Source organism: Hordeum vulgare, chromosome 3H (genome assembly GCF_904849725.1).
Source record: "Hordeum vulgare subsp. vulgare chromosome 3H, MorexV3_pseudomolecules_assembly, whole genome shotgun sequence".
In the NCBI taxonomy this organism is placed as follows: Eukaryota; Viridiplantae; Streptophyta; class Magnoliopsida; order Poales; family Poaceae; genus Hordeum; species Hordeum vulgare.
The window spans coordinates 458,383,776-458,411,566 of NC_058520.1; the positions used below are offsets into that span (position 1 = coordinate 458,383,776).

The 27,791-nt window shown below is 45.5% G+C and overlaps 1 protein-coding gene across 1 annotated transcript; it reads right to left on the bottom strand.

Moving 5' to 3' along the window:
* Nucleotides 1-4,907: 4,907 nt before the first annotated feature.
* LOC123440163 (polyamine oxidase 1) lies at nt 4,908-7,082 on the bottom strand. Its single transcript, XM_045116736.1, has 2 exons — nt 6,803-7,082; nt 4,908-6,715 (listed from the first exon to the last, which is right to left on the bottom strand). Exon 2 carries the CDS (start codon nt 6,642-6,644, stop codon nt 5,112-5,114), a length of 1,533 nt encoding a protein of 510 aa, XP_044972671.1. The 5' UTR covers nt 6,645-6,715; nt 6,803-7,082; the 3' UTR covers nt 4,908-5,111.
* Between the last annotated feature and the right edge of the window lie 20,709 nt (nt 7,083-27,791).

Consider the following 27,791-nt stretch of genomic DNA (forward strand, 5'->3'; position numbering starts at 1 on the left):
AATAACAAATAATTAAAGGCAGCGAGAAAATTGTAATGTTTGTAAATTTATAAGTGAAGTTGACTCATCTCCGGTCCCATTATCATTCATATTCAGAGGAGTAAATAAAGATTCAATAGGAGAAGTACCAAGCATTTTAAGATCCTCATCACGACTCCGGTAAAATCCAGGCGGAAGAGGCTTTTCTAGAAATTCTCAATTAGCCTTCAACTTTGTGGTCCTCTCCCTACTTTCATTCATAGATAATTTGATAGATTTGATAGTATCATTAAAGTCATACTTTGGTGGAAAAGCTTTACCTTTAAGAGTTTACTTCAAGAACAATTCTATCCATGTTCCTAGCCAAATCATCGATCTTATGCAACTTTTCTTCTACCGTAGTGTTGATTATTTTTTGAGAATTAATGAATTCTTTAATGGTGTTTCAAGATCATATGAGAACTTATTATTATTTCTAGAAAGATTTACATAAGAATTACCATAAGAGTTTCCATAACCATTTTAGGAGTTACCCGGATATGGCCTAATATTGGAATTACCCCTATATGCATTGTTGTTAAAATTATTTCGCAAAATAAAATTCACATCTATGGCATTTTCATTTTGCTAAAACTAAGTATACAAGGGCATGTTATTAGGATCAACATGAGCATTTTTAGTAGCAATGGAATTCATAAGAGCATCAACTTTTTCACTCAAAGTAGCGATTTCTTCAACAGAGTTTACCTTCTTACCAGTTGGAGATCTTTCAGTATGCCATTGAGATTAGTTGGTCATGATGTTGTCAAGAAGTTTGGTGGTCTCTCCTAAGGCCAAGTCCATGAAGGTACCACGTGTGGTAGAATTTAGAAGATTTCTAGATACAAAGTTTAGTACAACATAGAAGTTTTGGATAATCATCCTCAAGTTTAAACCATGAGTAGGGAAATTTCTTAACATCAATTTCATTCTCTCCCAAGCTTATGCAACATGTTCATGATCATGATGTTTAAAACTCATTATTTGATTTCTAAGGGATATGGTCTTATAAGGAGGAAAATACTTGGCAATAAAAGCATCTTTACACTTATCCCATGTTCCAATACTATTACGTGGTAACGACGAGAACCAAGAGTTAGCTTTATCTCTTGGTGAAAAAGGAAATAAATTTGATTTCACAATATCATTATCCATGTTATTTTTATTTTTCATATCACAAAGTTCACCAAAGGTATTAAGATGAGCATCGGGATCCTCTTTAAGACTTCCCCAAAATTGTTCTTTCATGACAAGATTTAGCAATGCCACATTTATATCATAAGCCTCCGCACCAGTGGCGGGTGGTATATGAGTACTAATAAAATTATTATTATTATTATTTGAGAATTCGCACAACTTAGTAGTATCTTGAGACATGGTTACCGATCAAGCAAAGTAGACAAGCAAACTAGCAAGTAAAATGAGCAGAGGAGTAAACTAGCAACAAGCAAAGATAAATATTTTTATATTTTTGATTTATATGGAGCAAGAAAAATGTAAAATCAAATAAAAATAAGAACAAGTGAATGATACTTTGTGTGAGGTGGCTTGATAGTGGGTTGATGATACTCCCCAGCAACAGTGCCAGAAATCCTTCCTCATACTTGTGATCAGCGTTGAGTTTTCTGTGAAGAGGTACAATTGATGGAACACAATATAGGTAAGTATTTCTATCAGTAGAGAACCAATGTTTATCGAACCAATAGGAGTAACAAACAACCCCCGTCTTCAGCCACTTGCACCCACCGCGAGTAAGAGGGTTGTCAATCTCATTGTCTCGTTATTTGCAAGCAAGTAAGTTGTGTGGTTGGAAGTTGCAAAGTTGCAATTAAATAACAAAAAATTAAAGGCAGCGAGGAAATTGTAACGTTTGTAAATTTGTGAGTGAATAGACCCCGGGGCCATAGTGTTCCCAAGTGGCATCTCTCATGAAAGCAAGCATACGGTGGGTAGACAAATTATTGTTGGGCAAATAATAAAAAAACAGTTAGTTATGCGATATTCACGACAATGATCATCTGTGTATAGGCATCACGTCCATAAACAAATAGGTCGACTCCTACCTGCACCTATTACCATTACTCCACCCATTGACCACTATCCGGCATGCATCTAGAGTATTAAGTGAAACCGAGTAGTGCTTGGACAACGATGACATGACGTAGAAAAAGAGAACTCAATTAATATGAATTAATCGCATCACTTTATCCTTAGTGGAAACAATACAAATACGTATCTTGTCCCCTACTTTGTCGCTGGGATATAGAAATCCGTCAGATTGAACCCACTAAAACGCACCTCCCTTACTGAAAAAAGATCACTCTACTTGGCCAAAGCAAATCAATAGATCAGAGAGATTTACGAAGCTATCATGATCATGCACATAAGAATCATATTTAGAATTCAGAGAAGACTAAAATATTTATCATAAATAATCTGAACATAAACTAACAATTCATTGGATCCAACAAACACACCGCACAAAAGAGTTATATCGGAGAGATCAAAGCGAACCACGACCCCAGATCCACCACCCGACTAAGACGTCGAGGAGAAAATCATATTTGCCATCCACGAACCACGACTCCACATCCACCACCTTTGAGGTGCTGCCGGAAGAACGTTGGCACTTGCTCACAGAAGAACTAAAGAGGAGGAGAATGATGTCACTTGCTCACGAAAGAACTAAGGTGTGTTTGATTCGGAAACGAAATGAAATGGAATGTCATGCCTCCATTCGATTGGGGACCGGGATGCCTATTTTGTGCTCACCGCAACTGCTGCTCCACCGCTGCGGCCTAAGCCAGCTGCCGTCAGAAGCCTCTTCGGCTACCGTCTGAGCATCGGAAGCCACCGACCGTCTTACTAGTCGTGAGTCACGCACCCGTCGGTGCCAGCAACGGCGGCCGCCGTCGCTCGCCTCTCCAGCTACCGGCTGCGTACTGGACGCCGCTGCCCGTCTTCCCATCTGTGAGTCGCGCACCCGCTGCCCCGCAGCTAGCCTAGCTTTAAGACGGCCACCTTGCAGCTAATTGAGAAGGGAGGAGAGGAGGGAGAGGAGCAACCTACATCGTGGGTGAAAGGAGAGAAGCAACTCAGGAACGAGGGAGAGCCTCGGTTCCATGTGATTCCACCGAATCGACAGTAATGACCCAATTCCGGATATTAGGGGTAGGGATGTAGAGAGACATCCTCCCCCTCCCCCCTTTCAAGTCAAAATATCTTAGGTTAGTTATAATTATTGTTATCAAATTTACCTTAGTTTAAACTAATATTATATTATGTGGGCTTATGTGGGATGCCCGCTTACATCCCTAATTGGGGGTATATTTGTGTATTTGCTTTCGAGAAACGAATACGTTTTTGTTTAACTTGACTACCAAACACGAGAACGATGACCAGGGACGGGTTGGACCCCAACCCGTCCCATTTCACCCCGTTACACAAACCAAACACATCCTAAAGAACTCAAGCCTCAAGGCACCACCACAATCTCCATCTCACAAAAACAGCAGCATCATTTAGCTATTGTTATTTTTTTGGGACCTAATCGCAGGTCATATGTATAGTGAATTACCGAACACAAATATATTAAATGGGGGCCGATACGCGTCAACCGGTGGATGTTTAGTAAACATACGCTACCTCGACAACCGTTCAATCTGTACGCACAACAGTCTGATCCCCGTCCGATCCGCGCGCGGGGCTCCAGCCGGCAACGAGTGATTCCTGAAACGACGGCTAAGTTACAGAAACATTCACTCTGTTGCAAAAAAATAAACTTTGAACTCATTAATTCTTAAAACAAAGGTCGAGTTTCAGAAACAATCGCTTTGTTGCAGAATTTTTTCCTTCGCCTTTCTGCAACATCGGCCGTGTTGCAAAACTAATTCCTGAAACAACGAACGGGTTGCAAAAATAATTCCTAAAACAGCGATCGTGTTGCAGAAAATTACAAAGAGGATGAATGGCTGCAAGGTTAGAGGAGGGGGAGAGGAAACATAGGGGCGAGCGAGTCGTGCACGTGTTTCAAAAACTCAGCTGCGGTTGCAGAGCTCCAGCCCGTACACGTGCACCTACAGTGCCTCGACCTTCCGCCCGAGGATAAACGCCCGGTGGTCGTCCCGCAGCTTCACGGCCAGCCGGGCCATGTCGACGAGGAGAGCGGCTTGCCTCGTGGAGAGAGAAAGATGTGTGTGAAAAGGATAAGGCCCCCGTATGAGAGAGAGATGAAAGAAAGGGATAAGGTCGAGTCATTCACACGAGAGATAGTAGCAAGCGGGAGCACTGTATACGTGTTGAACAAAGATGGTGGCAGATAAAACGTGTGGATCTATCGGTTGAGCATAACGTTTTCCATATGATAAATGTTTGAAGCCGGAGCGCCGGCCAAACCGTTCGGCCGGTCGCTCGCGGCTCGCGTGCGTGGAAGCAGCCATGCAATATTGTTTTAGTGTAGTTTTGTTGCAACCATGTATAAATTTGATACACTGGCCCGTACATGCAACATTTTTTAGTACAGATTTACTACGAACGCGGTTAAATTTGCTACGAGCCTTTTCTATTTTGTTGTAACTTGTTCATTAAAAAGTTGCATCCAAGTTTGGTTGCAACTCGAGTTCGTTATTTTTTTTGCTACAATCGACGTTTGATTTTGCTACAATCGTGTTAATTTTTGCTAGAACCAACATCATTTCTTGCTGTAATCGTTCACTAAAAAAGTTACATGCACGTCCACGTAGATATTTGCTATAACCGACATTTGATTTTTGCTACGACACACCATCAGCTTCATTTTTTGCTACGATCACTTAGATAATTTTCTGACTACAACTTCTTTTGTTGCAATCGTTGACGAAATTGCTGTATCGTGAACGAAATTTGTTACATCGACGAAAAATTGCTGTATTGAGATCTAACAACGATTCGACGCGGGCACTTTCCATATTAAATCCTCCAAATTTTCGCAACAATAACTTCCCTAGCCACTTCCCCGGAAATGAGCTACGGACGGGAAATCAAAACAAGCAAAATGAACTACAGCCGTATCGCTGGTCACACCCGTCTAGGAAAAAAATATCCAAAATAAAACCTCAGCAGTAGTGCTGCAGCAGCCGGTCGGCCTCCCGTACGCCGCTCAGGTAGGCCGCGTGCGTCGTCGAGTAGTGCGTCCGGTGGGTCGCCTCGCCGGCGAACAGCACGCGCAGCGGCGTCCTGTCGGCCTCCGGTCCGCGTGGTAGCGGCTCAGCCATCCGATCGAGATCCTCGCCGCTGGACCCGACAGCAACGTAGCTGTAGGACCCGAGGAAGAGCGGGTCCGCCGCCCACCCGCTCCTCTTGATTCTCTTCACCCTCCACCGTGGGGTCGCCCCCGCGCCTGCCCAGCTGCAGCGGCGAGGTTGGGCTGGGAGAAAGGATTCCAGCGTGGATTGGAGCGCGCTGATGACCTCGTCGTCGGGGAGCGACTCGAGGTGCGCGGCCTCCCGCCCGGCGAACCATGCGAGCGCCACCGTCGAGCCCGCGTGGACGGGGCACACTGACTCGGTGCCGCGCATCCACCACGGGATCTTCGCTGCGTCTCCGAGGAACGCCATGTGCAGGAACGGGAAAGCCGGCTGGGCCGTCCTGGCTAGCTGCGCGTAGCCGCCGTCCGGTTCCGGCGTCTCCACGGCCTCCACCTCGATGAACAGCTTGTCCACGACACCGAATCCCAGCCGCTCAACGGCCTCACGCTTGAACTGCGGGAGCGGCGGGTCGAAGGCGATTGCGCCCGTAGCCGTAGCGGACACGTCCTTGCCGATGCTCGCCTTGAGGACGCCCAGCGAGACCGTGAGGATGACGTGGTCGGCGGTGAGCGTCGTCGTCGCCTCGCCGGCGAAGTGGAGGCGCACAGGTGTTTCGCCCCAGTCGAGACGACGGAGGCGGAGGCCGAGCCGGACAGTGCCGGGCGGGAGCGCGGCCACGAGGTGCTCCACCACGCGGGTGTACCCGCCGGGGATCGTGACGTGGTCGCCGGGGAAGTCGCGATACTCACCCTCAGCCGGGAGGTCAAGGTCGCCGAGATCGTCGGCGGAGGTGTCCGTGCGTTCCCGGTTGATGTGCATGCCGAGCAGCGCCTCCTCGACCTCCTCCAGCTCCTTGCGCCCGCCCGGGCGCCTCGCCTGGTACGCTCGCAGCCCCCGGCGCAGGTACTCCTCCACACCGCCCCCTTCGCCGACAGCCTCACCGGCACGCGCAGCCTCCATCATGCCCCTGTACAGCTCCTCGATCGGCTTGGCCACCGTGTTGGCATCGACGACGCCGCCGCCCTCGGCGACAGTCAGGACGCCGTCAGGGAACCCGTCCATGCGCTCGTACGGGAGGTCTGCGGCCTCCTCCCGGAGCGCGCCCGCTTCCCGCGCCAGTGCGTACACGGGGCTCCCGAGGATCCCCTGCACCCACGTAGCGCCCATCTCGAGACGATGGTCGGCAAACTCAGACGTGAACACCCGGCCGCCAGCGCGGCAGCCAGCCTCCACCACCACCACCTCGAACTTTTCCCGGCCGGCGCCGCATAGCTGCTGCGCCGCCGAGAGTCCGGCTATGCCAGCGCCCACTATGACAATCCGCGGCTTCTTCTCAACCATCCTCGCCTGCCGCGCCCGCGGCTCGCCGACGTTTTCGCACTGGTCAGTTGTCACTCCCGGAGCCTGATCCTCTGTCGTTGAGAAGGGAATTCAGAGGTGACTTTCCTTCACAAAAATGAACGCCGGCACTGCTAAAGAAGAAGGTTAGAAAAACATACTTTGCCCACGCCTCAGCCCTCAAATCAACCACCGCCGCCGCCGTTGATTCGTCGTCTCGCGCGACCATCGCCTCCTCGTCGTCCGTGTCTCCGATCTCCGGTTCTTTGACGAGTAAATAGTTGAGAAGAAGCCGAAGCCGATGATCTCGGCTTCCAACGGAGGCACTGAATTAGCCGCGCATTGAAAAAAATCGGTCATACGGACGATTTTTATTTTCTAAATGCGGTCCTTAGAGGTACGAATCTCATTAAAAAAGATTGAAGAGAGTTGTCCGGTTAATAATGGAAAAACCGGGTTAAAATGGTCACAATGCGCCCGCCACAACAGGCCATACAAGGCGACCTGACAACCTTCACAATAACGCACACACGCCGTCTAGGGAAAGAGCTCTGTCGAGGTTGTAACCCGGCGTCATCGTCATCACGCCTCCGCGAGGACGACTCCGACTTCACCATCGACGACCACCGATGTAGCCTCCACCACAGACAAGCGTAGAGGCATGCGTCGGACAACGCCAAACATTTCACCACACGCGCCGGCGACCAGACAGCTTCGACTCAGTCGACGAGTATTGAAGGAAGAAAAACACTGGACCTGTGCCGAGTCAGCGCCAGAACCGACCACCCATCTTCACGTCATCGTCGCCGCAAGGATCCCCCTCAAACAGCTCCGACTTCAGAAGACAAGAGAGGCACGGTGACCCGTCGGACACGCCGGACGAGACCGACTATCAGAACCCAACATCAAAACCTTCTCAGCTTGAAGGGGCCATCGTTGCCACACAAGAAGCCGCGCAGATCATCCGCATTGTCGGACGAGCCCCAAACGACCGCAATGTCGCGAGCGTCTAGCCCCTGGAGAGGGCAATCGAAATCCAAAGCTCTTCAAGAGGACGCCCCCAAGGAGGAAGCGACGATGCCGACGCCGTCGTCCAGCCCAACTGGGCCTAAGGTTTTCACCCGAAGAACTGGATCCGAGGGTGTGTAGGGAGAGAACTCCTCAACGGTGCCTCCAAGATGGTGAGATGACGTCCACAGACGCCGACACCGTCGGCTGGCAAGCTCTTGCCCGGCAAGCTTTCACCCGGAGCACCTCCCAACAGCACAACCCCACGCACAGCACCTCCGCTAGCCCACACGCCTCCCACGAAGCCACCGCGCCAGCGGCACCAGAGAGCCACCAAGCATCTCCTCCACGCAGCACCACAGCAGCCCCCAACGACACGTGATCTCAGTCCTGCCGAATCCGCCGCACTCCCTAGCCACTTCAATCATCACCTTGGGACGCTGCCTCGGCTTCCTCCGCCGCAACATGCAGCCATGGCAGGCCCCGCAGCATCACCGCCTGGAGCAGCGGAGCAGCGCCGCCCCCGCTCTCGAGACGGCGACCGAGGGGTCCCGCCGCTGCCGCACTGCGATGGCTTTGCCCGCGACGCCTCCAGCGGCGGCGAATGGAGAGGGAGGCGCGAGGGACCTGCTCGAGCCCGCAGGGGCGCCCCAGTGCGGCCCGACACGGCCGCACGAGAGCGGAACAGGAAGAGGGGAGGTCCCGATTCGAACTCCGCCGCGGGGAGAGAGCCGGTGAAGACGGCGCCAGGCTTCGGGATGGATGGAGAGAGGACGCTGGGAGGGTCCCAGATCTGCGCTTGGCTGGGACGGAGGTGGCCGGAGGAGGGAGATCAGCCGCTGGCGGCGGCGGTCCCTGCGCGAGCGCGAGCCGAGCGCGGGGTGCAGGAGAAAAAAGGCAAGCGTAAGCCCGCCGTTGACGCGTCAAGAAATTGTTCTTGGTTCTGCGTGATGATCATACAGACGAATGTAGCGTTTCTAAAGCCGTAAAGTAATGCCATGTGCCGTAAAAATGCACGAGCGCATTGCAAAAACTGTATCATGCATAGTTTATGTGATGTGCCATCTCCCGCACGCTGGACAAACGAATCTCGCGTGTGAAACACCAACCACCATTGAACTGCACCGGCCGTGCAAGCCTTCGCCCTGTCCCGCGTTTTCGTCGGCGGGAATTTCTACGATGGACGGTCGCACGGACGTCCTCCCAACCCCTTCCTATGCTCGTGACCCATTCATCGTCGCCTCCTCCGCCGCCACAAACCCTTGCGCGGGGATGACCTTCGGTTTCGCCGCCGGCAGAGCACCAACTGCAAGCACCGGTCTCGCGCACGGCCTTTTCATGGTGCCCCGGACGAACTCGCAGGGTGGCTTCATGTCGCCGCCGCCATGCATCCACGAGCTCCGCCTCCAAGCGACTGATGGCGATGGCGGGACCCAAAAGAAGAAAAAAGTGGCAACAATGAAGAAACCAACAACGCCTCCCCCCCATCAGCACCGCCACCGAAGCGCCCGTGGACTCGCAATTTGGTGCGCCGGCGGCCGACGCACAAATGGTGTTCGGTGAAATGCCCGCAAGGTAAGGTTTTTTATTTCTATTTTTGTTGTTGCTAGAAATGTGCACATATGAATAACTTGATTTAGTTTTCTTTACCATACTTTGTAGTTTCAATGATGACACATATTTGTTAACTATGGGTGTTGGTTCCAACAATTCCCATTGGTCTCAAACCAATGAAGTGCATCAAGATGATCATGAATATGAAGTGGACGAGGAGGGTGAGGGTATGGTTGATGCACCGAGAGGAAGGGCGTGCAACTACAGCGTGGACGAAGACATCTTGCTATGCAAGACATATTTGAATGTGCCTATGAATGACACCATTGTGGGTGACCAAGCCAGATATACATATTGATTTAGGATGAAGGAGTACTTTCATGCAAAAAAAGAGTGGAATTGAGTGCACCAATAGATCTCTTCGCTCCTCATGGTCGACGATCAACATAGATTGTCAAAGGTGGTCGGCGGCAATGACATCGATTGACAAGATAAACTCAAGTGACAGTAATGATAGAGATAGGGTAAGCGTCATTTCTTTATGTTCCATGTTCATGCTTCCTCTTTTGTGTTTCAAGTGGTAACTTGTTCTTTTGTTTGTAGCAAATATTGCACAAAGCTTGTTTGGAGGAGAAGAAAAGAAGACCCACAAAGGCAAGGTTAAGAGGAGAGAGCATTTGTGTTGCCCCATTACTACGAAGTGTTGAAGGACGAGGAGAAATGGAAGAAACGTGATAATGATGAGGAGGAGACCAAGAAATGAAATGTTGATGCAGTGGTCTTATATGATGATGATGATAATGATGAGGCTTCAAGTGATGGCACTAAGAGGAGCCCTGCACCAAACTCATTTGCCTATTCCAAGCCAAAAAGACCATGTGGACAAGCAAAAGAAAATAAGAAGAAGAAGGGAGGAATGATGACATAAAAATGCTATGGAGGCTATTGTGATGGCAAGAAAGAAAGCAAATGAGAAGAGGAGGATGGCAAGGAGCCATGAGTTAGTGGCCGAGGAGAGGAGGTTGGTGGCCGAGGAGAGGAAGATGGCATTGTAGGAGAAGAAATTGGCCATGGAGGAGCAAGCTTGATTGTTGGAATATGAGAAACACCTCTTTTTCATGGACACATCTAATTTCCATGACAGGCGAAAGGAGTACATCAAGCTTTGCCATGATCAACTCTTGGTCCAAAAAACGATGGGCATGGGATGCATGGGAGCTACAATAGGAGGCTTTGAAGGCATGGGAGCTACCATGAGAGGCATCAGATGCATGGGAGCTACCATGGGAGGCATGGGTGCTACCATGTGTGGCATGGACAACATGGGAGCTACCATGGGCGACATGGGAGGCATGAGAGGCATGTGAGAACCTATGGGAGGCATGGGTGTCTTGGGATCTACCATGGGAGGCACGAGTTTTGGGTCTCTCATGGGAGGCATGGGAGCACCTCGCATGATGTCTTATATGCCTTCACATGATGCCTCACGTGTGTTTGGAGATACTGCGAACAACATCCTAGGTTCCAATGACATTGAGGTTCTTGAAGATGATGAATAGGAGGAAAAAGAGGAGGAGGAGAAGGAAGAAGAGGAGGAAGAAGATGAAAGCGTGATTCTTGATGTTCCATTCGTTTGTGTACTTATTTGTCATGAAATTGCTTGTGGTTAGACGATTTTGAACTATGCCATGAATTGATCTATGCTATGTTGCTCAACTCATGATTTTTCAAATTGATATGTGTTGTTTCAATTGTCACAAATTGATATGTGTTGTTTCATATGTGCGAAGCGGCGGCTTGGCGAGCACACTATATTTTACCGTGCGTGCTGAAGCACTACATCGACGCGCTAAATTTTGTAGTGTGTGGAAAAGATGCCACACGTCCGCGCATGCTAAACCGCTATTTCGGCGTTAAAACAAATTAGCACGCCGCGCCACCGCACGTCTCTTGGATATGCTCTTAGCACGAGGTGTTGCTCCTCTGGAACAATATGCTACAAAATGATAGAGATTGGCGGATCCATGACAAAAATAAAGCATAGAGCTAGGTCATCGTTTGGATAAGAAAGATCAAGGATATGGAGAACTGGTTTATGTCAAACAGTTTTGCTAGAGCACATCTAGATGTGTTATAAACATTGCACATCTAAGTCCTAGATCATTGATCTTACGCGAAGATTCATGTGGGTATTTTCTTTGCCCTTTCTCCTTTTCTTTTTATACTTGATTAAGTCATTTAGATGTGCAATAACTATGGCACATCTAGATGTTTATGTTAAAGTTGATCTAAAATATTGTTTGAATTGTCTAACAAATTAGCTATATGTTTTTTTCCGGAAAGGAGGCTTAAACCCCTCGTCTCTACATCTAAGGATGCACAAAGTCATATTCATTAAATTATTCAATAAAGGTGTGGCAAAAAACCTATATCAAACCACGATAAAGCCACTACTCTGCACCTACAGACTCGATAATGAGATATTCCACACAATGCCCCGACGATCTAGAACCGGAGTCAACACTGAGCCACCCCCTTGGCATATTGGAAGCACAAATATGGTCTACCAGACCCTAAGCGTGTACCACATAAACACACTTCAGAAGACTTCACCACAATCTAAACACCGATCCATCATCACGATAGAGATCCACTTTTTCCCTGTTAGACTAGCATTGACGCCACCACGACGTGAGACATCTCGATCGCCCTACGCTAATGATCATCCAATTATACACTTTACTCTTTTCCTATTCTCAATTTTCCTTAAATTTTTTTTAATGACACAATAAAAATAGATTTGTTCTATTTTTTGCGAGGAAAACTCTCAATCTATTTATCAACTTTTAAGGTAGCACACAAAAGCACAAGAAGTAAAAAAATACATCCAGGTCCGTAGACCATCTACCGACGACTACAAGCATCAGAGCAAGTTGAAGGCACGCCACCGTGTCATCTCCCCTCCCTAATCAGAGTCGGACATACATTGTTGTAGTAGACATTCAAGAAATCATCGTGCAAAGGCCCCATAGGACCAACACACCAGGATAGCAACCGCCACTAATAAAGAGATGTGTAGATAAGAAGGACTCAATCTATAGATAGATGAACACAAACAAACAATGATCACATCCTTGTGGATCCATCGAAGACAAACGGCGACCGAATCCTGGAAGATCTGCCGGAGACAAACCTTCACACGCCGTCTGGCAATACTATAAACACCATCGTGACGGGGGCTAGGTGGGAGGGACTGCTACTCTGTGTAGACTTGTTGGGCTTCCTTGAAGAAGAAAGGTGAAGTAGTATGGTAGAGCATAGTATTTGTCTCAGTTAAGAATCAAGGTTTATCGAACCAGGAGGAAATGAAACAAAAAACACCATTAAGGGTACTTGCACACACAAAAAGCAAATGCTTGCACCTAACGAAGGCAAGGGATTTTTCAATCCCCTTTTTCTCGCCAATTGCAAGTATTAAATCTAATAGTGATAGTTATGCAAATAAAATAAAGCAAATAAAACAGCGAGCAATAGTAGGTTTGTGGTAATATTGGAGAATGGACCCGGGGCCATAGGTTCACTAGAGGCATATCTCTCATAAGCATAAGATCGGTGGGCAAACAAATTACTGTTGGGGAATTGACATAATTATATAGGAAGTATGTCCATTAGAAGTACGTCGTTAATCAAACTATATATACTAATTACTCCACCCCAAGACCGCTATCCAAAATGCATCTCAAAGTATTATGTTCATGACAAACGGAGTAACGCTTTAAGAAATATGACATAATGTTGACAAAGTAAGACTAAGCAATATGTTCGAACCCCATAGTTTTATCATTAGTGCCTTGTACCACTCCCTCTGAAGATCAACTTCTATATATGCCTTGTAACTCCTCTATCACAAAGTAAGGACATCGCAAGATTGAACGTACTACTATGGACCACTCGCTGTGAAGATCTACTCATCTAATTCATGAAAGAAGACTTATAGATCAGAAAGCATACATACCTACAAAATCACACATCAATAGATCTCAACAGACTGAAGAAGTTTCAATCAATAACCTGGTCATAAACCCATGATGTCTACTATGCAACTTTATTCTTGTAGACATTGTTGGGCCTCCAAGTGGAGGGCTTTGTATGATATCAACATTTTTTCCTCAAGTAGATGACCTAAGGTTTATTAATCCGTGAGAGGTTTAGGATGAAGGTTGTCCTTCTCAAGCAACTCTACAATCAAATACAAATAGTTGCTTGTGTCCCCAATACACCCAATACAATTGTGAGTTGTATAGGTGCACTAGTTCGGAAAAGAGATGGTGATACAAATGTACTATGGATAGTAGATATAGGTTTTCGTAAGCTGAAATAATAATAAAAACATAACAAGGGACAAAAGTGATCACAAACCGTATTGTAATTCTTGGGCCTAGGGTTCATACTCTCAATAGTGCAAACTCTCAACATCTCTAACATAGTTGAATCACATAACAGTCCTCAAGGTGTGATAAAGAATCACTCCAAAGTTCTTATCAATAGCGTAGAAAATAAGATAAATTGTTGTAGGTAGCAAAACCACCTCAAATTTATCTTTCTAGTCAACCTATTGAGTTGTCCCTAAGTTTCACAAATATCCTTAGAGATCATACTACGATAACACCATATGACACACATCAATCAACTCTAATGCCACCTCGAGAACCCCATTGTCACCTCAAGTTTCCATGGGTTAATTATTAAACATGCATTAATAAATCTTAGGTTCATAATATCCGATTTAACATACAAAACTTCAAAGGCCGAGACTCAATTCATCACAACAAAGACGGAGAGGGAAGAACTGAAAGTGCGTGCTATCGACTAGAGGGGGGGGGGGTGAACATGCGATTTTTATGAAAACTTTGAAATAGTAAATGTATTAAAAGTTAAGCGAAAGCGATACAAGATCGGGCAGGGATAACAATCAAGGATCTAATAAATCATGCAATACTATGAAGACATCCAATCATACGAAGCATAGTCATCATGCACACTAAGATATATCAACAATAAACTTTGGTATTTTGAAGATAAACAACAATTGGGAATGTACTCTGAGAATGTCTTCGGGATGAGATGATCAAGCAGCAATGGCTTCACAGTACAGTAAGTAAGAGAGTGAAAGGTAGAACAAGTAGCTTGACGAAGACACATGATTTGTTGGCCCAGTTCTAGTTGCTGTGACAACTATACGTCTGGTTGGGGAGGCTTAGACCTTGTATTCACCTTGATCCCCTTGAGCCAAAGTCTTTCATACCACGCCCAATCACTCGGGTAAGTCTTCAAGGGAGACTTAGGAAACTCGTACAAACTTGGTCACCCATTAGTCCACAATGACTCTTGCATTGATCTAGACCATGGTCACCCGACAATCCACAATGACTCTTGGATGCACTAGACCACGATGCCTAACCGTCCGGAAGATCGCAGTCTTCAAGTGTAACAAGTCTTTAGTTCTCTTAGAACAGAATGACTTTAGTAATTCTCAAACTCTATGGCTCTAGGTGTTTGGGTTTATCCTTGTAGGGTAGTTCTCTCTCTCAATGTCTTCGAGGTGGGTTGCACCAAAATGACAATAGCCGTATCTAACTTTGAGCAGCCTCCAACTTATGGTGGAGGGGGTGGGCCTTTTATATCCAACAAGCAACCCTACATGATATGACCGAAATGACCCTAGGTCAATGGCAAACCAACACACCTTCCAACTATCGGATTTCAAAGATACACACGGCAACATTACTTGGGCTACTAGCAATGCTGGCTCAACCAACTCTGGAAGAGACTTCCTCTCATTGTCTTCGCTCGATGACATAGTTAATTGTGGGTTGAGCATTACGTCAGCATATGACTTAGATAACATCGACGCCACTTAACATTAGAGTGGTTCCTATGACTCGAGAAAGAAGAAACAAAACAACAAGAGACTCCATGTCCGTGTTCCATTATCTTCAAGCAATTATCTTTGTGCACCACCAATGGCCTCAGACACCATCAATGTATTCGGACATTTTGGGGGTCGTATTCAACGGTTAAACCGAATCTCCAGTGACTTTTATCTATGTTATCGTGTGAACTCTCACAAACACATTAGTACCTCAACCATGTTTGTCTTCAATACTTCAAAACCAACAAAGGGTGGCACTAGATGCACTTACAATATCCCCTTTTTTGATGATTGATGACAAACTGGTTGAAGTGTTCAACGGGGATAAAAATATGTGAAGATAAATACTTGGAGATTATGATTGCAAGATATACACTATTAGAAAAACTACTTCACGTGAGATACATTAGTCCTGGTTTGTAAATGGACCGGCACTAATGTGACCATTAGTGCCGGTTCCAACGGCTAGGGGGGCGGGCATCATTAGTCCCGGTTTGTGTTGAACCTCTAGTACCGGTTCGTGACACAAACCAGTACTAAAGGTGTGGTGTCAGGCTGGGGTCCCACTAGAACATTTAGTCCCGGTTCGTGGCACGAACCGGTTCTAGAAGCTGACATTTAATCCCGGTTTGTGTCCTCAACCGGGACTAAAGGTTTTCCTATATAAACCCTTCATCCAGCCCGCGTTCGAGCTCTCTGTTCTTAACCTTTCGTCACCTCTTAGTTCTTCCCCAAAGCTCGAGATCATGCTTCATTTTCCCCAAAATTTGTCAAGATTTGAAGGCCCCCATCCATCCAAGTGATCACAAAGGTTAGAAACTTTGTACTTTTAGCTCTCATTGCTAGATTAGCTCTTGCAATGATCTATAACTATAGTGATTTGTGGGTTTTACTTTGGGAGTAATTATACCTGGTAGTTTATTTGATTTATATGCAATATGAGCTCATATTAACTCTTAGTTTCCATATGTAGGTGTGGTTTACTGTAACGACCAAGATGCGGTCCTTTCCGATCTGGGGATCGAGGCCCCGATCTGGCGAGAAAAGGAGTAGAATTTAAAGATTTCCTAAGTCGGGAACCTTACCAGAGCATGGAAGAGGAGAAAAAAGAATCCTACTCTCCGATATAACTAAGTCTCAAAACATTTTTCTAGACTCAACTCGGCCAAGTACGATCACACAAAGGCTCCTATGGTCGTAAGGCTCTGATTACGAACTTGTAACGACCAAGATGCGGTCCTTTCCGATCTGGGGATCGAGGCCCCGAATTGGAAAGGAGCACATCTAAGCGTCTCACAAACAGGTAACACAACACATACATAATAATAAAAAATAGAAAATTAGGGGTTCAATTGCCTTCTCATAAATATATCATAGTACATCACGCATACAATCAAAGTAGTTCCACCACGGACTACAAACAAGAGAAAATGGCTATGCTACCCTGCGTGCTGGCCCACGATCACGACCACGCCTCAATCTTCTGGATAGTTCACGTACAGGCGGTCGGTCCCCTCATCGTACTGCCACGCCAGCCGTGTGCCGTCGAGATCACCTGTATCAGGGGTACCTGAACCTGTTGGTATTTTGGAGGAATCCGTGAGCCACGGGGACTCAGCAATCTAAGACCTCGGTGCCAGAACTAGTCAAGTTATTAGGTTGGATAGGGTAGAGTGTTTAAGGTTGCAGCATCCTAAGCTTGATATGGTGGCTCACTTACGTAGTACATTTATGAAGGTGGACTATACTAGCGGTCGAGAATACCTGATCACTAAGTGATCCTGAACACCTACCTACGTCAATCATAACCCCACTGTGTTCCCGGTCGAAGAGAGATCTTCGAGGGGACAGTCACGGTTACGCACACGGTTGGCAATTTTATTAACTTCTGTTTGAGTTATCTAATACCGTATGTTAACAAAATATTCCAAGTTGCCACATAACCGCGGGCACGGCTTTCCAAAAGATTAAACCCTGCAGGGGTGCTCCAACTAGTCCATCACAAACGTACACGGGCCGCAAAGTAATCCTGTTTCACAAACCCGTGATCTAGTCGGATTCCTTGGAGGAAAACCTCAAATCTGGGGGAACCAAAGCTTCACCGGGATTCCTATACGCAAGATATATCGCTAAGGTAAGACAAGACTAGCAAGACCTCCCGACGTGTCGACGACCCTGATAAGAGCCTCGTATCTCAGTATCAGGACACGCCGGATGGAACTAGCTACAGGTACCAAACCTCAAGTTTCCTTGTGGTGGCCCCGCAGGCAGACCAGTTTGGACCAACACTCATGAGGAGCACTGGCCTGGGTTGTTGATTAAAGATCGTCGGGGTGATAATTCCCTATGCATATTATTATTATGTGATTAGCAAATTAACACCAATGTTGAGTCCTGCCGGACAAGTCTTAGCACTAAGCGATTTATCGAGGGGGTCCCCATAACAACGCCGAACGTGTTAGGAGCGATCAATATGGAATCAAACACCGGTAACCGGTAGCTATGGCGGCAATGCCGGAACAAAGCACCCGGCAAAAGCCTAGGCCTTTCGTCATTTACCAAGTATATAGGTGCATTAATTAAATAACAACATTTAAGATAATGATATCGAGGTCATGTTATCACATGAGTCAAAGCACCTGCATCTAGCAACGCTAACATTAGTAGTTGAGCAAAGCCTACTTAGCCATTCAAGTTTTGCTAGGTAGGGATAGTGTTTGGTTTCATGGCATATCAGGAGGCATTTAATTCAGTGGTAGGCAGCGAGCAATTGACGTGGAAACGTAAACTAGCATAACAAGTCTAGAGATGGAATCAAGGTCATATCATCTTGCCTGTGATATCCTCAGCTTGGAATGGTTCTTGATCGTCCTGCACGTACTCTCCTGACTCCACGTATTCGTTCTCCGATCCTGGTGCTACCCAACATAAGAATAACATCCAATGAACAAAAGCACCTCAAGATGCAACAATCACATGATGCATGAGATGAATATGAGCATGCATCACTATTTCTGTCACTAGCACAAGCATAAGGAGTTAAAACATGTTCCTGGACAGAACTGTATTCTAAACTATTTTAACATGCATGAGAATGACATGATCAGATGCATCTCGTGAAAATGATGCAAAACCATATAAAGAACATAACAAACGGAGCTACGGATCAACGGGAATCAACGAAACAAGATATGAAGCCCTACGTGTCAAAATCATCACCACACACTCAAATGGCACAAATCTGGTATTCCCAGGTTGCCAAGACATAAAACAAACCAACATGGATGGGGTGGAGCAAAGAAGAACACCACATCATCAACTAAGCACTGACAAACATTAAAATGACAAAACTACACAATCTGCCATAAACTGCATCATAGCACTTTGTGAGCTACATGCAAAGCACCTACAGCCACCCAAATATGACAAATAACATATGTGGCTGTAGCTATCCTAGAATACTACAATCACAAGCAAGAATCACACAAAAAGGAATTAAACACAGGAAGATACAAGGCTGCAAACTTGCCCAAAACCATCAGATTTCAGGACTTCGTGAAAATTCCTGCACCTAACTTTCTGTCTTTGCTCTGAAGCTTTTTGACAGCAGACAAAACAATATCTACATGACTCCAAATGGGATGAAAATTTCCAGGGAGCTATACAAACATATTAGGTCCAACTTCCTAGTAGAAATCTAAGGCTAGATCACAACACAATGACCAGCACAACCTCATCAACAGGGGAAGAAAATATATACAGATTCTCAGACTTGGTGAAAATCTCAAGTTTTCACTAATCTGGAATTTCAGCCCCATGCCTACTTTGGATGGGCACAACTTGCACATATGGATTCCAAATCATGAATTTAAACCAACATGTGGTAGAGGGGGTCACCCTCTACTACCACAACCAAGAAACAATTACAAGAGCACATCATAACTCATGGAACCAAGCTCTAAACATAGAAGAAAATGCAAATATGTCATCTGCAGAAAATGTTCCAATGGCAAAAATGATTTCACCAATGGATTCCTGGGATCTTTCTACCCCAAATTCATATAAAATATACATGCACTTGTTTGGAGCAAGTGGCCTCAAACTAGAAAGGAAAAACTACATAGATTCCTATATAGTGAATAGTGCAACATTTCATGCAACTTTCACTAGAATAACTGTCACATAGCTATGCTCATGTGCACAAAGACAAAATGGACATGAGGGTTTGGACCCCATGTTGGTGTCATGCACATCAACAACACAAACACTTCTCTCACTATTTCACCCACACACACATATATCATGCTCTCTCTCATATTTAACATGAGGAGGTGCACAAGTTGCAAATGCGGCTGTCTTCCACACACTCACATCATCACCACAACCTCATCACAAGCACTAAAACCCAAGAACAACTTGAGGGGGAAAACTACCATGCAAGTAACATGGAAGCATCACTTACATAATCTTACTAGGTGCCACATGTGTGTGCACCACCTACACACACAACATCTCAACACACCTACTCATGTGCATATCATCTAGAAGCAACCAAACCACCTACACATAGTAGCAAAACAAAATAATACTAACACATGCATATAACACATAGACACACATACATACATACATACACTAGCACCACTACATGTGTGTGCAACACACACATACACAATCTGCCACATCTCTAGCAACACAAGCAAGAATGCAACATGCACCCCTACACATGCCTCTCTACAAGGGGAAGCACCACACACACTCACACATGTGATCTTCACCATGTGTATGCACACACACACACCTAAGCAAGCAACCTACACACTCACATATACACATGCTAGCAAAAATACTTAGCTACCAATACTAGCAACTCCTGCTGTTGGAGGCAGCAAGGAAATAATACCCACAAGTTAGATCTAACACTCACCTCCATCTCTGCAAGTCTACAAAGCAAAAACGGAAAAGCAACAAAAATAAAATAAAAGGACTGGTGGGGGAATCGAACCCCAGAGCCCCTGGTCCAAGCCACAAGCCAAACCACTCTGCTGCTGGCATTGTTTTGATAGAGAGAGGGGAACAGGCAGGTTAAGTCTGCCTGCTGAAGCTACTACAACCAAACCGAAGGAAAACACTGCAAAGGGGGGGGGTGCACCAAATGGGACTCGAACCCTGCACCTGCTGGCAATGAAACAGAGGCAACACCACTGCGCTATGTTACGATGACTGACATAACAGGGAAATGTAACAAGGTAACTAGCATCTGATGCCATACCCTGCTCTGCACCAGCGAGCCGACGACAGAGAGATCGCCGGTGCTGGGCTCTCTCTACGCTACTATGTTGACGAGGGGATTCAACCTAGCTACGGCGCTGCTACCACGAGGGGGAGGAAGCCCCTCTCTTACACCCATGCAACCGAACGCAAGACAGCAAAGAAACCACCACGCACGAGACCGATCTGCCTCTCGGTACAGAGAGACTCCGACGATCTACGACCGAGCCTAGTGAGGAGGAAGGAGGGAGGAGAGTTGCCTCACCTCCGGAAGGTAGGGGAAGGAGCCACCTGCTCGAAGGAGTAGCCGGAGGGGAAAAAGTCGCGCCGGTACTCTGCTGCCGACGAAGTAGAGGAAGACGATGGGAGCTCCGGGGCCGAGGCGATGGCGCGCTCCTGGCCGTCGCTGTGGTCGCCCCTCGTCCTCAACGCTGGCGAGAATGGGGCGTGGGGAGCCTCCCCGAGCTCCTGGACATGGCGGCGGCATCGGACACCGACGGGAACGGAGGTAGACGCCGGCGTAGCTTCCTTCTCTCTCTCTGCTGCTAACCTACAGGGAGTTACTAGGGGAAGAAGAAGAAGAGATGGAGATGGGGAGAGGTGGCGGCGGCGGATGGGGAACGAGGGAAACCCTAGGGAGGGAGAGGGCACGACTGTCCACTTATATGAGGGGGGACCTCGATGGTTGTGCCCTCATGGCGTAGCTCATGCTCTCTCTGGTGATGGAGACAGAAAGAGGAGAGAGGGGGAACGCCGTCAGGGAAGGAAGAAGGCACGCGGGCTCCTGGCGCACGTAGAGAGGGAGGGATGGGCCGGCCTGTGGGAGTGAGCCCACAGGTGGCACCATATGAAAGGAAATCACTCTGTGGGCTCTTCCATTTATAGAAAAACAACAGGGAGAAAAACAAAAGCACAAGAAAACTACATGTGCTAAAAACTAAAATAGCACTTGATCTGGACATGTAAAAACATGACCTATTTAAATAAAATACAAATGGTATTTTTGGAGCAACTAAAAATAATTACAAAAAAGCAATATAGTTTCTGTTTTGTGCTTATTTTGCACCTTTAGAACACTTTTCAAAACACCAAATTTAGCACCCCAATATCTCCACAAAATTCCTTAAACAAAAGACATTTTGAAAGCAGGGATATAAAGGTGGAATTTTGAACTTGAGAATAAAGAGAGAAAAGGGTTTACAAGTAAATAGAGGGGATTTTGAAAATAAGACAAGCTCCACTACCCTTAGTGCTACCATCACAATCACATGAAATCATAACACCACCTCACGAGATCACAATGACCACCACATCACTCCTAACAAGATCACATGCATCACAAGGTAAGGCAATGATGGTATGTCATGGATGCATGCAAGAAAAAGGAGAATAAAAACACAAAATGTCACATGAAATCATAGACACGAAATGACATCATCATATCCCTAACAAGGTGGGCCCACATACAATAGGTTCCAAATATGGAAACTACACACTTGGGGCATTACAAACTCTCCCACACTACAAAGAAGATCTCGCCCTCGAGATCTAAGACTGAAAGAAATCGGGAAATTCGGAACGGAGGTGATCCTCGCGTTCCCAAGTAGCCTCTTTATCGGAATTTGTGACCACTGCACTTTGAGAAATTTGACAGTCTTGTTACGGGTCATGCGATCAGTCGCCTCGAGAACCGCAACTGGATGCTCACGATAAGAAAGGTCAGGCTGAAGGTTGATGTCTTGAAGATGTACAATGCGCTCGTGGTTCTTGAAACACCTCTGAAGCTGAGAAACATGGAACGGATCATGGACATTTGCAAAGTTTGACGGGAGCTCAAGCTGGTACGCAAGGTCGCCTCTCTTGCCATTAGTTGAAGAACTCTTACAACTCTGGAATGGAAAAGGTGTATGTGCGTGGGATGAGCACGGATAGGAGGAATTTGACCTACATGCGTTGCTGTTTGTGACCATCCATGATTGGCCTGCTCTCAGTAACCTTTCAGGACAGATAAACAAGGGATACCGCGCATGCACGCACTGTTTGAATGATACCGATAGTATATATTTGGATAACTGTAAGAAGAATGTGTACGTGGGACATCATCGATTTCTTCCGAGCAGGCATCCCGTAAGAAAGAAAGGCAAGCATTTCAAAGGTGAGGAAGATCACCGGAAGAAGCCTCGCCACCGTACTGGTGATGATGTACTTGATATGGTCAAGGATTTAAAAGTAATCTTTGGAAAGGGTCCTGGCGGACAATCTGTCCCGAATGACGTTGACGGGCGAGCACACATGTGGAAGAAGAAATCTGTATTTTGGGACCTACCCTTTTGGAAAGACCTAGAGGTCCGCTCTTCAATTGATGTGATGCACGTGACGAAGAATCTTGGCGTGAACCTGCTAGGCTTCTTGGGCATGTATCGGAAGACAAAAGATACATCGGAGGCACGAGAGGACCAGAAACGTATGCACGGAAAAGACGACATACATCAGGGTCATGCCAACTACGTTCTTACCAAAGAAGAGAAGGAAATCTTCTTTGAATGCCTGCTCAGTATGAAGGTCCCGTTTGGCTGCTCGTCGAATATAAAGGGAATAATAAATATGGCAAAGAAAAAGTTCCAGAACCTAAAGTCTCATGACTGCCACGTGATTATGACGCAACTGCTTCCGGTTGCATTGAGAGGCCTTCTACCGGAGAACGTTCAATTAGCCATTTTGAAGCTATGTGCATTCCTCAATGCAATCTCTTAGAAGGTAATCGATCCAAAAATCATACCAAGGTTAGAGAATGATTTGGTGCAATGTCTTGTCAGTTTCGAGTTCGTGTTCCCACCATCCTTCTTCAATATCATGACGCACATCCTAGTTCACCAAGTCGAAGAGATTGCCATTCTGGGTCCTGTAGTTCTACACAATATGTTCCCCTTTGAGAGGTTCATGGGGGTCTTAAAGAAATATGTCACAACCATGCTAGGACAGAAGGAAGCATCTCCAAGGGCCATGAAAATGAGGAGGTCATTGAGTTTTGTGTTGACTTTATTCCTGACCTTAAGCCGATTGGTGTTCTTGAATCGCGACATGAGGGCTGACTGGGTGGAAAAGGCACGCTAGGACAAAAAGAAATAATATGTATGGACATGCATACTCTCACTCAAGCACACCACATAGTTATACAAAATTCCTCCTTGGTGGCTCCGTATATCGAGGAACACAAGAATATTCTACGCTCCAAACACGCGGAGCAGTCTGACGACACGATTACATGTGAAGAAATGGGGACTTTCGGCGATTGGTTGCAGACACGTCTCATGCATGACGACACTGTTGAAGATGAGTTGTACTTGCTGTCCAAGTTACTATCTTCGAATATATTGACTTTCAAAGGGTACGATATAAATGGGAATACATTTTACACGATCGCCCAAGATAAAAAGAGCACCAACCAAAACAGTGGTGTCCGCTTTGATGCAGCAAACACCAATAGGACAAAGGACACATATTATGGTTACATAGAGGAGATATGGGAACTTCACTATGGACGTGATTTGAAGGTCACTTTGTTTCGGTGCAAATGGTTAATGTTAGAGGAGGAGGGTAACGGAAGACCCGCAGTACGAAATTACAACAGTGGATCTCAACAATCTTGGGTATGCACAAAAACAATTCGTCCTAGCCAATGATGTGGCATAGGTTTACTATATGAATGACATGTCTACCAAGCTGAGAAAAAAAATATAAGCAAGCGAATATATCATACGATGAGCCAAAGCGCCACATAGTTCTTTCAGGGAAAAGAAACATCGTGGGAGTGAGGTCAAGACAGACATGTGAGAAGATTATGAAAAGTTTCATGAAATTGCTCCCTTCACAGTGAATATTGACCCGAGCTTCGAGTTAAATATTGAAGATTGTCCATGGTTACGGCGCAAAGGGACACACAGGAAGAAAAAGTTTTACACCCAAAGATCCCAATCTCGGATGTGGCCGACTTCAGTATCATCAGTTTCTTCTCTAGTGAGTTTTCGGACTTATATATATGGAAAGTCCCACTTCGTACAAACGGGAGGGAATCTTGTTAATAGTTATGTACTTATGTGTGATTAATTTCTGACATCATTTGCTATTTTTCATGCATTTACTATTTCTTTTGAGCCAAATGACCCCGAAATTGGAAAGAACTACAAATGAACTCTGCAAAGGTTGAAAGTTGGCATGATATCATCATTTCACCCACATAGCACGTGCAAAAAAGTTGAGATGGTTACGGCAAAAATAGGATGCACTTCGTGTACAAAATGGACAATCTCTTTCGAACTATGAGGGTTTGGGACGAAAACTCATCTGTTACAAAAGCATTTCATTTTTTAAAACTTATTTCAACTCCAAACTTATTAGAAAACCATTCGAAGTCACGTCATCAATTTTCAACCCTTTCTGACCTCATTTGGTTTTTTTCATGCATTTACTGATTTTTTTAGCTAAATGACCCTGAAATTGAAAAGAACTACAAATGAACTCTGAAAAGGCTGAAAGTTGGCATGGTATCATCGTTTCACCCACATAGCATGTGCAACAAAGTTCAGAGGGTTATGTCAAAAATAGGGTGCACTTCGTGTAAAAAATGGACAATCTCTTTCGAAGTATGAGGTTTTCACACGAAAACTCATCTGGTACAAAGACATTTCATTATTTAAAACTTATTTCAACTCCCAAATTTTTGTGCGTTCAGTGTGCACCATTCGAAGCCACATCATCAGTTTTCAACCCTTTTTGACTTTATTTGGTATTTTTCATGCATTTACTGATTTTTTTTGAGCTAAATGACCTAGAAATTAAAAAGAACTACAAATGAGCTCTGAAAAGGTTGAAAGGTGGCAAGGTATCATCGTTTCGCCCACATAACATGTGTAAAATTTTTGAGAGGGTTACGACAAAAAGAGGATGCCCTTCGTGTACAAAATGGACAATCTCTTTCGAAGTATGAGGGTTTCGGACGAAAACTCATATGTTACAAAGGCATTTCATATTTTTAAATAACCTAAGAATTACCAAATTGAATATAATGATAAAACACACTAATATTAAAATAAGAAAAAGAATCACTGAATAATCTATTTTTAATGTAAAGTTATTCACAAACTAGTGATTCACACAAATTTCAAATAATTGAAATTTGAAAACTATTGGCACTAACAGAAAGTTTATATATTTTTTACCTAAAGAAAAAAGATTCACAAAGAGCTCTAAATAAAGCAAAAAACAACTCATAAAAAAAATAAAATAAACAAAGCAGTAAAAAAATGAAAAATAAATAAATTAAAAAAGCCCGCCTCCTAGGCCACAACGGCGTGCATACGACTAGAAACCCAACCTGTAGTTGGGCCAGGATGTGGGCCCGCAAGGCCGAGTAGACCCAGCAGGGCAGCATAGGTGAGGTAGGCCCGGAAGGCGTGCATTAGAGAGGTGCTCCATGCAGAGCCTGCGCCGGGGCTTATAAATAGGTGCCGGCTCCCCTAAGCTAGCGAGGTGGGACAAAACATCCCCCGTGCCCCTCGCCTGGCAGCGCACCACCTTTAGTCGCGGTTCCTCGCATCAACCGGAACTAAAGGCCCCCTTTAGTTCCGGTTGGAGCTAGCAACCGCGACTAAAGGCTTGCGCTTCCCACCGCTTCGGCTGGCCAAAAGTGACCTTTAGTCCCGGTTGTGGGCTCCCACTAGCACTAAAGGTCTTCGCATATATATACTCACATTGCCGCGCCAAAATTTTCAGTGTCTCTGCTTTCTTCGACCTCTTTGACATTGCCGCGCCGTCGCCGTCTCGCCTCCCTGACTTGTCTTGCCTCGCCTCGCCGTCGCCATCTCGCCTCCCCGACTCGTCTCACCTCGCCGTCGCCGTCTCGCCTCTTCAACATCCCCGCGCCATCATCGTCTCGCCTCCGGCCCCGTGCTCCTCGCTGTGCCGCCGACATCATCACCGCCCCCGACTTGCCTCGCCTTGCCGCCCCCCGCTGTGAGCTCCACCCTCTCCCCCTCTCCCTCGCCCCTTCTGCCACCATGGACGTCCCTCCCCGAGCCCCCCACACACATTTTGTATTTGTTTAATTAGCAAAATAATGATCAAATCCTAATCCTTCAGACGATATTTGGTTATAAGATATTGTGGTTGTAGCATTTTTGCTAGCTCTATAAAAATGGAAGAAAAGGGTAGCCAACTTGTGCAATGAAATAAGTTTGCTATCTCTATACAAACCTTTGAACTTGGCTCGTCCGTTGTTTCCATCCAACTACATGCATAACTTTGAACTAAATATGTACTCCCTCCGTTCCTAAATATTTGTATTTTTAGAGATTTCACTATGAACTACATACAAATGTATATAGACATAATTTAGAATGTAGATTCATTCATTTTGCTTTGTATGTAGTCCATAGCTAAATCTCTAAAAAGACAATATTGTCCATTTCTTAGTCCATTTCTTAGTTTTGTTTAGTACCCATTGGGTATTTCAGGAAATTAAAATGCATCAGGTCAGGGTAATTAAGCTGGCAAAATACTATTTTAGAAAAACTTATAAAATGCTTATATTATGTTTCTTAGATTTTTGTAGAACTACATTCTTTTTCCTTTTTTGCTGTATTTTTAGTAGACTTGCTTTTTCTTTACTGGGGCAAATCAAACATACATAGGCCTGACATGGTCCTTCGGGCATTGGGGTTTGGTTTGGGAACTAGGTTGTTGCGGGAGTCACTAGCTAGTTAGCGAGCGCCCCTCCCCGAGCCCCCCCGCATATTTTGGATCTATTTAGCAAAATAACCATCATATCCTAATACTATTGTACAATTAATTAGTATATATATGTATACAACAGATTCGCTTAGTCCTTTAAGAAGGGATTTTTCAAGAATTAACGCCCCCATTATGAATGTGCACAAGTTGATCCAATTTTTTCTCATCTCATCTACGTACCCTAGCTAGCTTCTATATGTCACGTTGTCTTGTGTCAAACTATTGAAGAAATTCATGGCTTCATCATTAGCCGGAAGTAACATGCGCATGATGGTGCAAAGCTCTTCAAAGTTGTTTTGGAACGGAGTTCCTGATAGGATAATTCGCTTTTTGGTACGAAGTTCTGCAAAGGTGTTCCAAATAGTGATATTCGGAAGGCTCTTGGAGAGCTTTGTACCAAAAAAGCTAATTATCCTATACGTGGATCTATTCCAAAACAACTTTGGAGAGCTTCGTACCATCATGCGTCTATTACTTCCGGATAATGATGAAGCCATGGTTTTCTTGAGTCCTTTGACACTAGACAACGTGACATATAGAAGGGTAGATAAGATCAGGAAAAATATGGACCATTTTCTGCACAACCAGAATGGCGC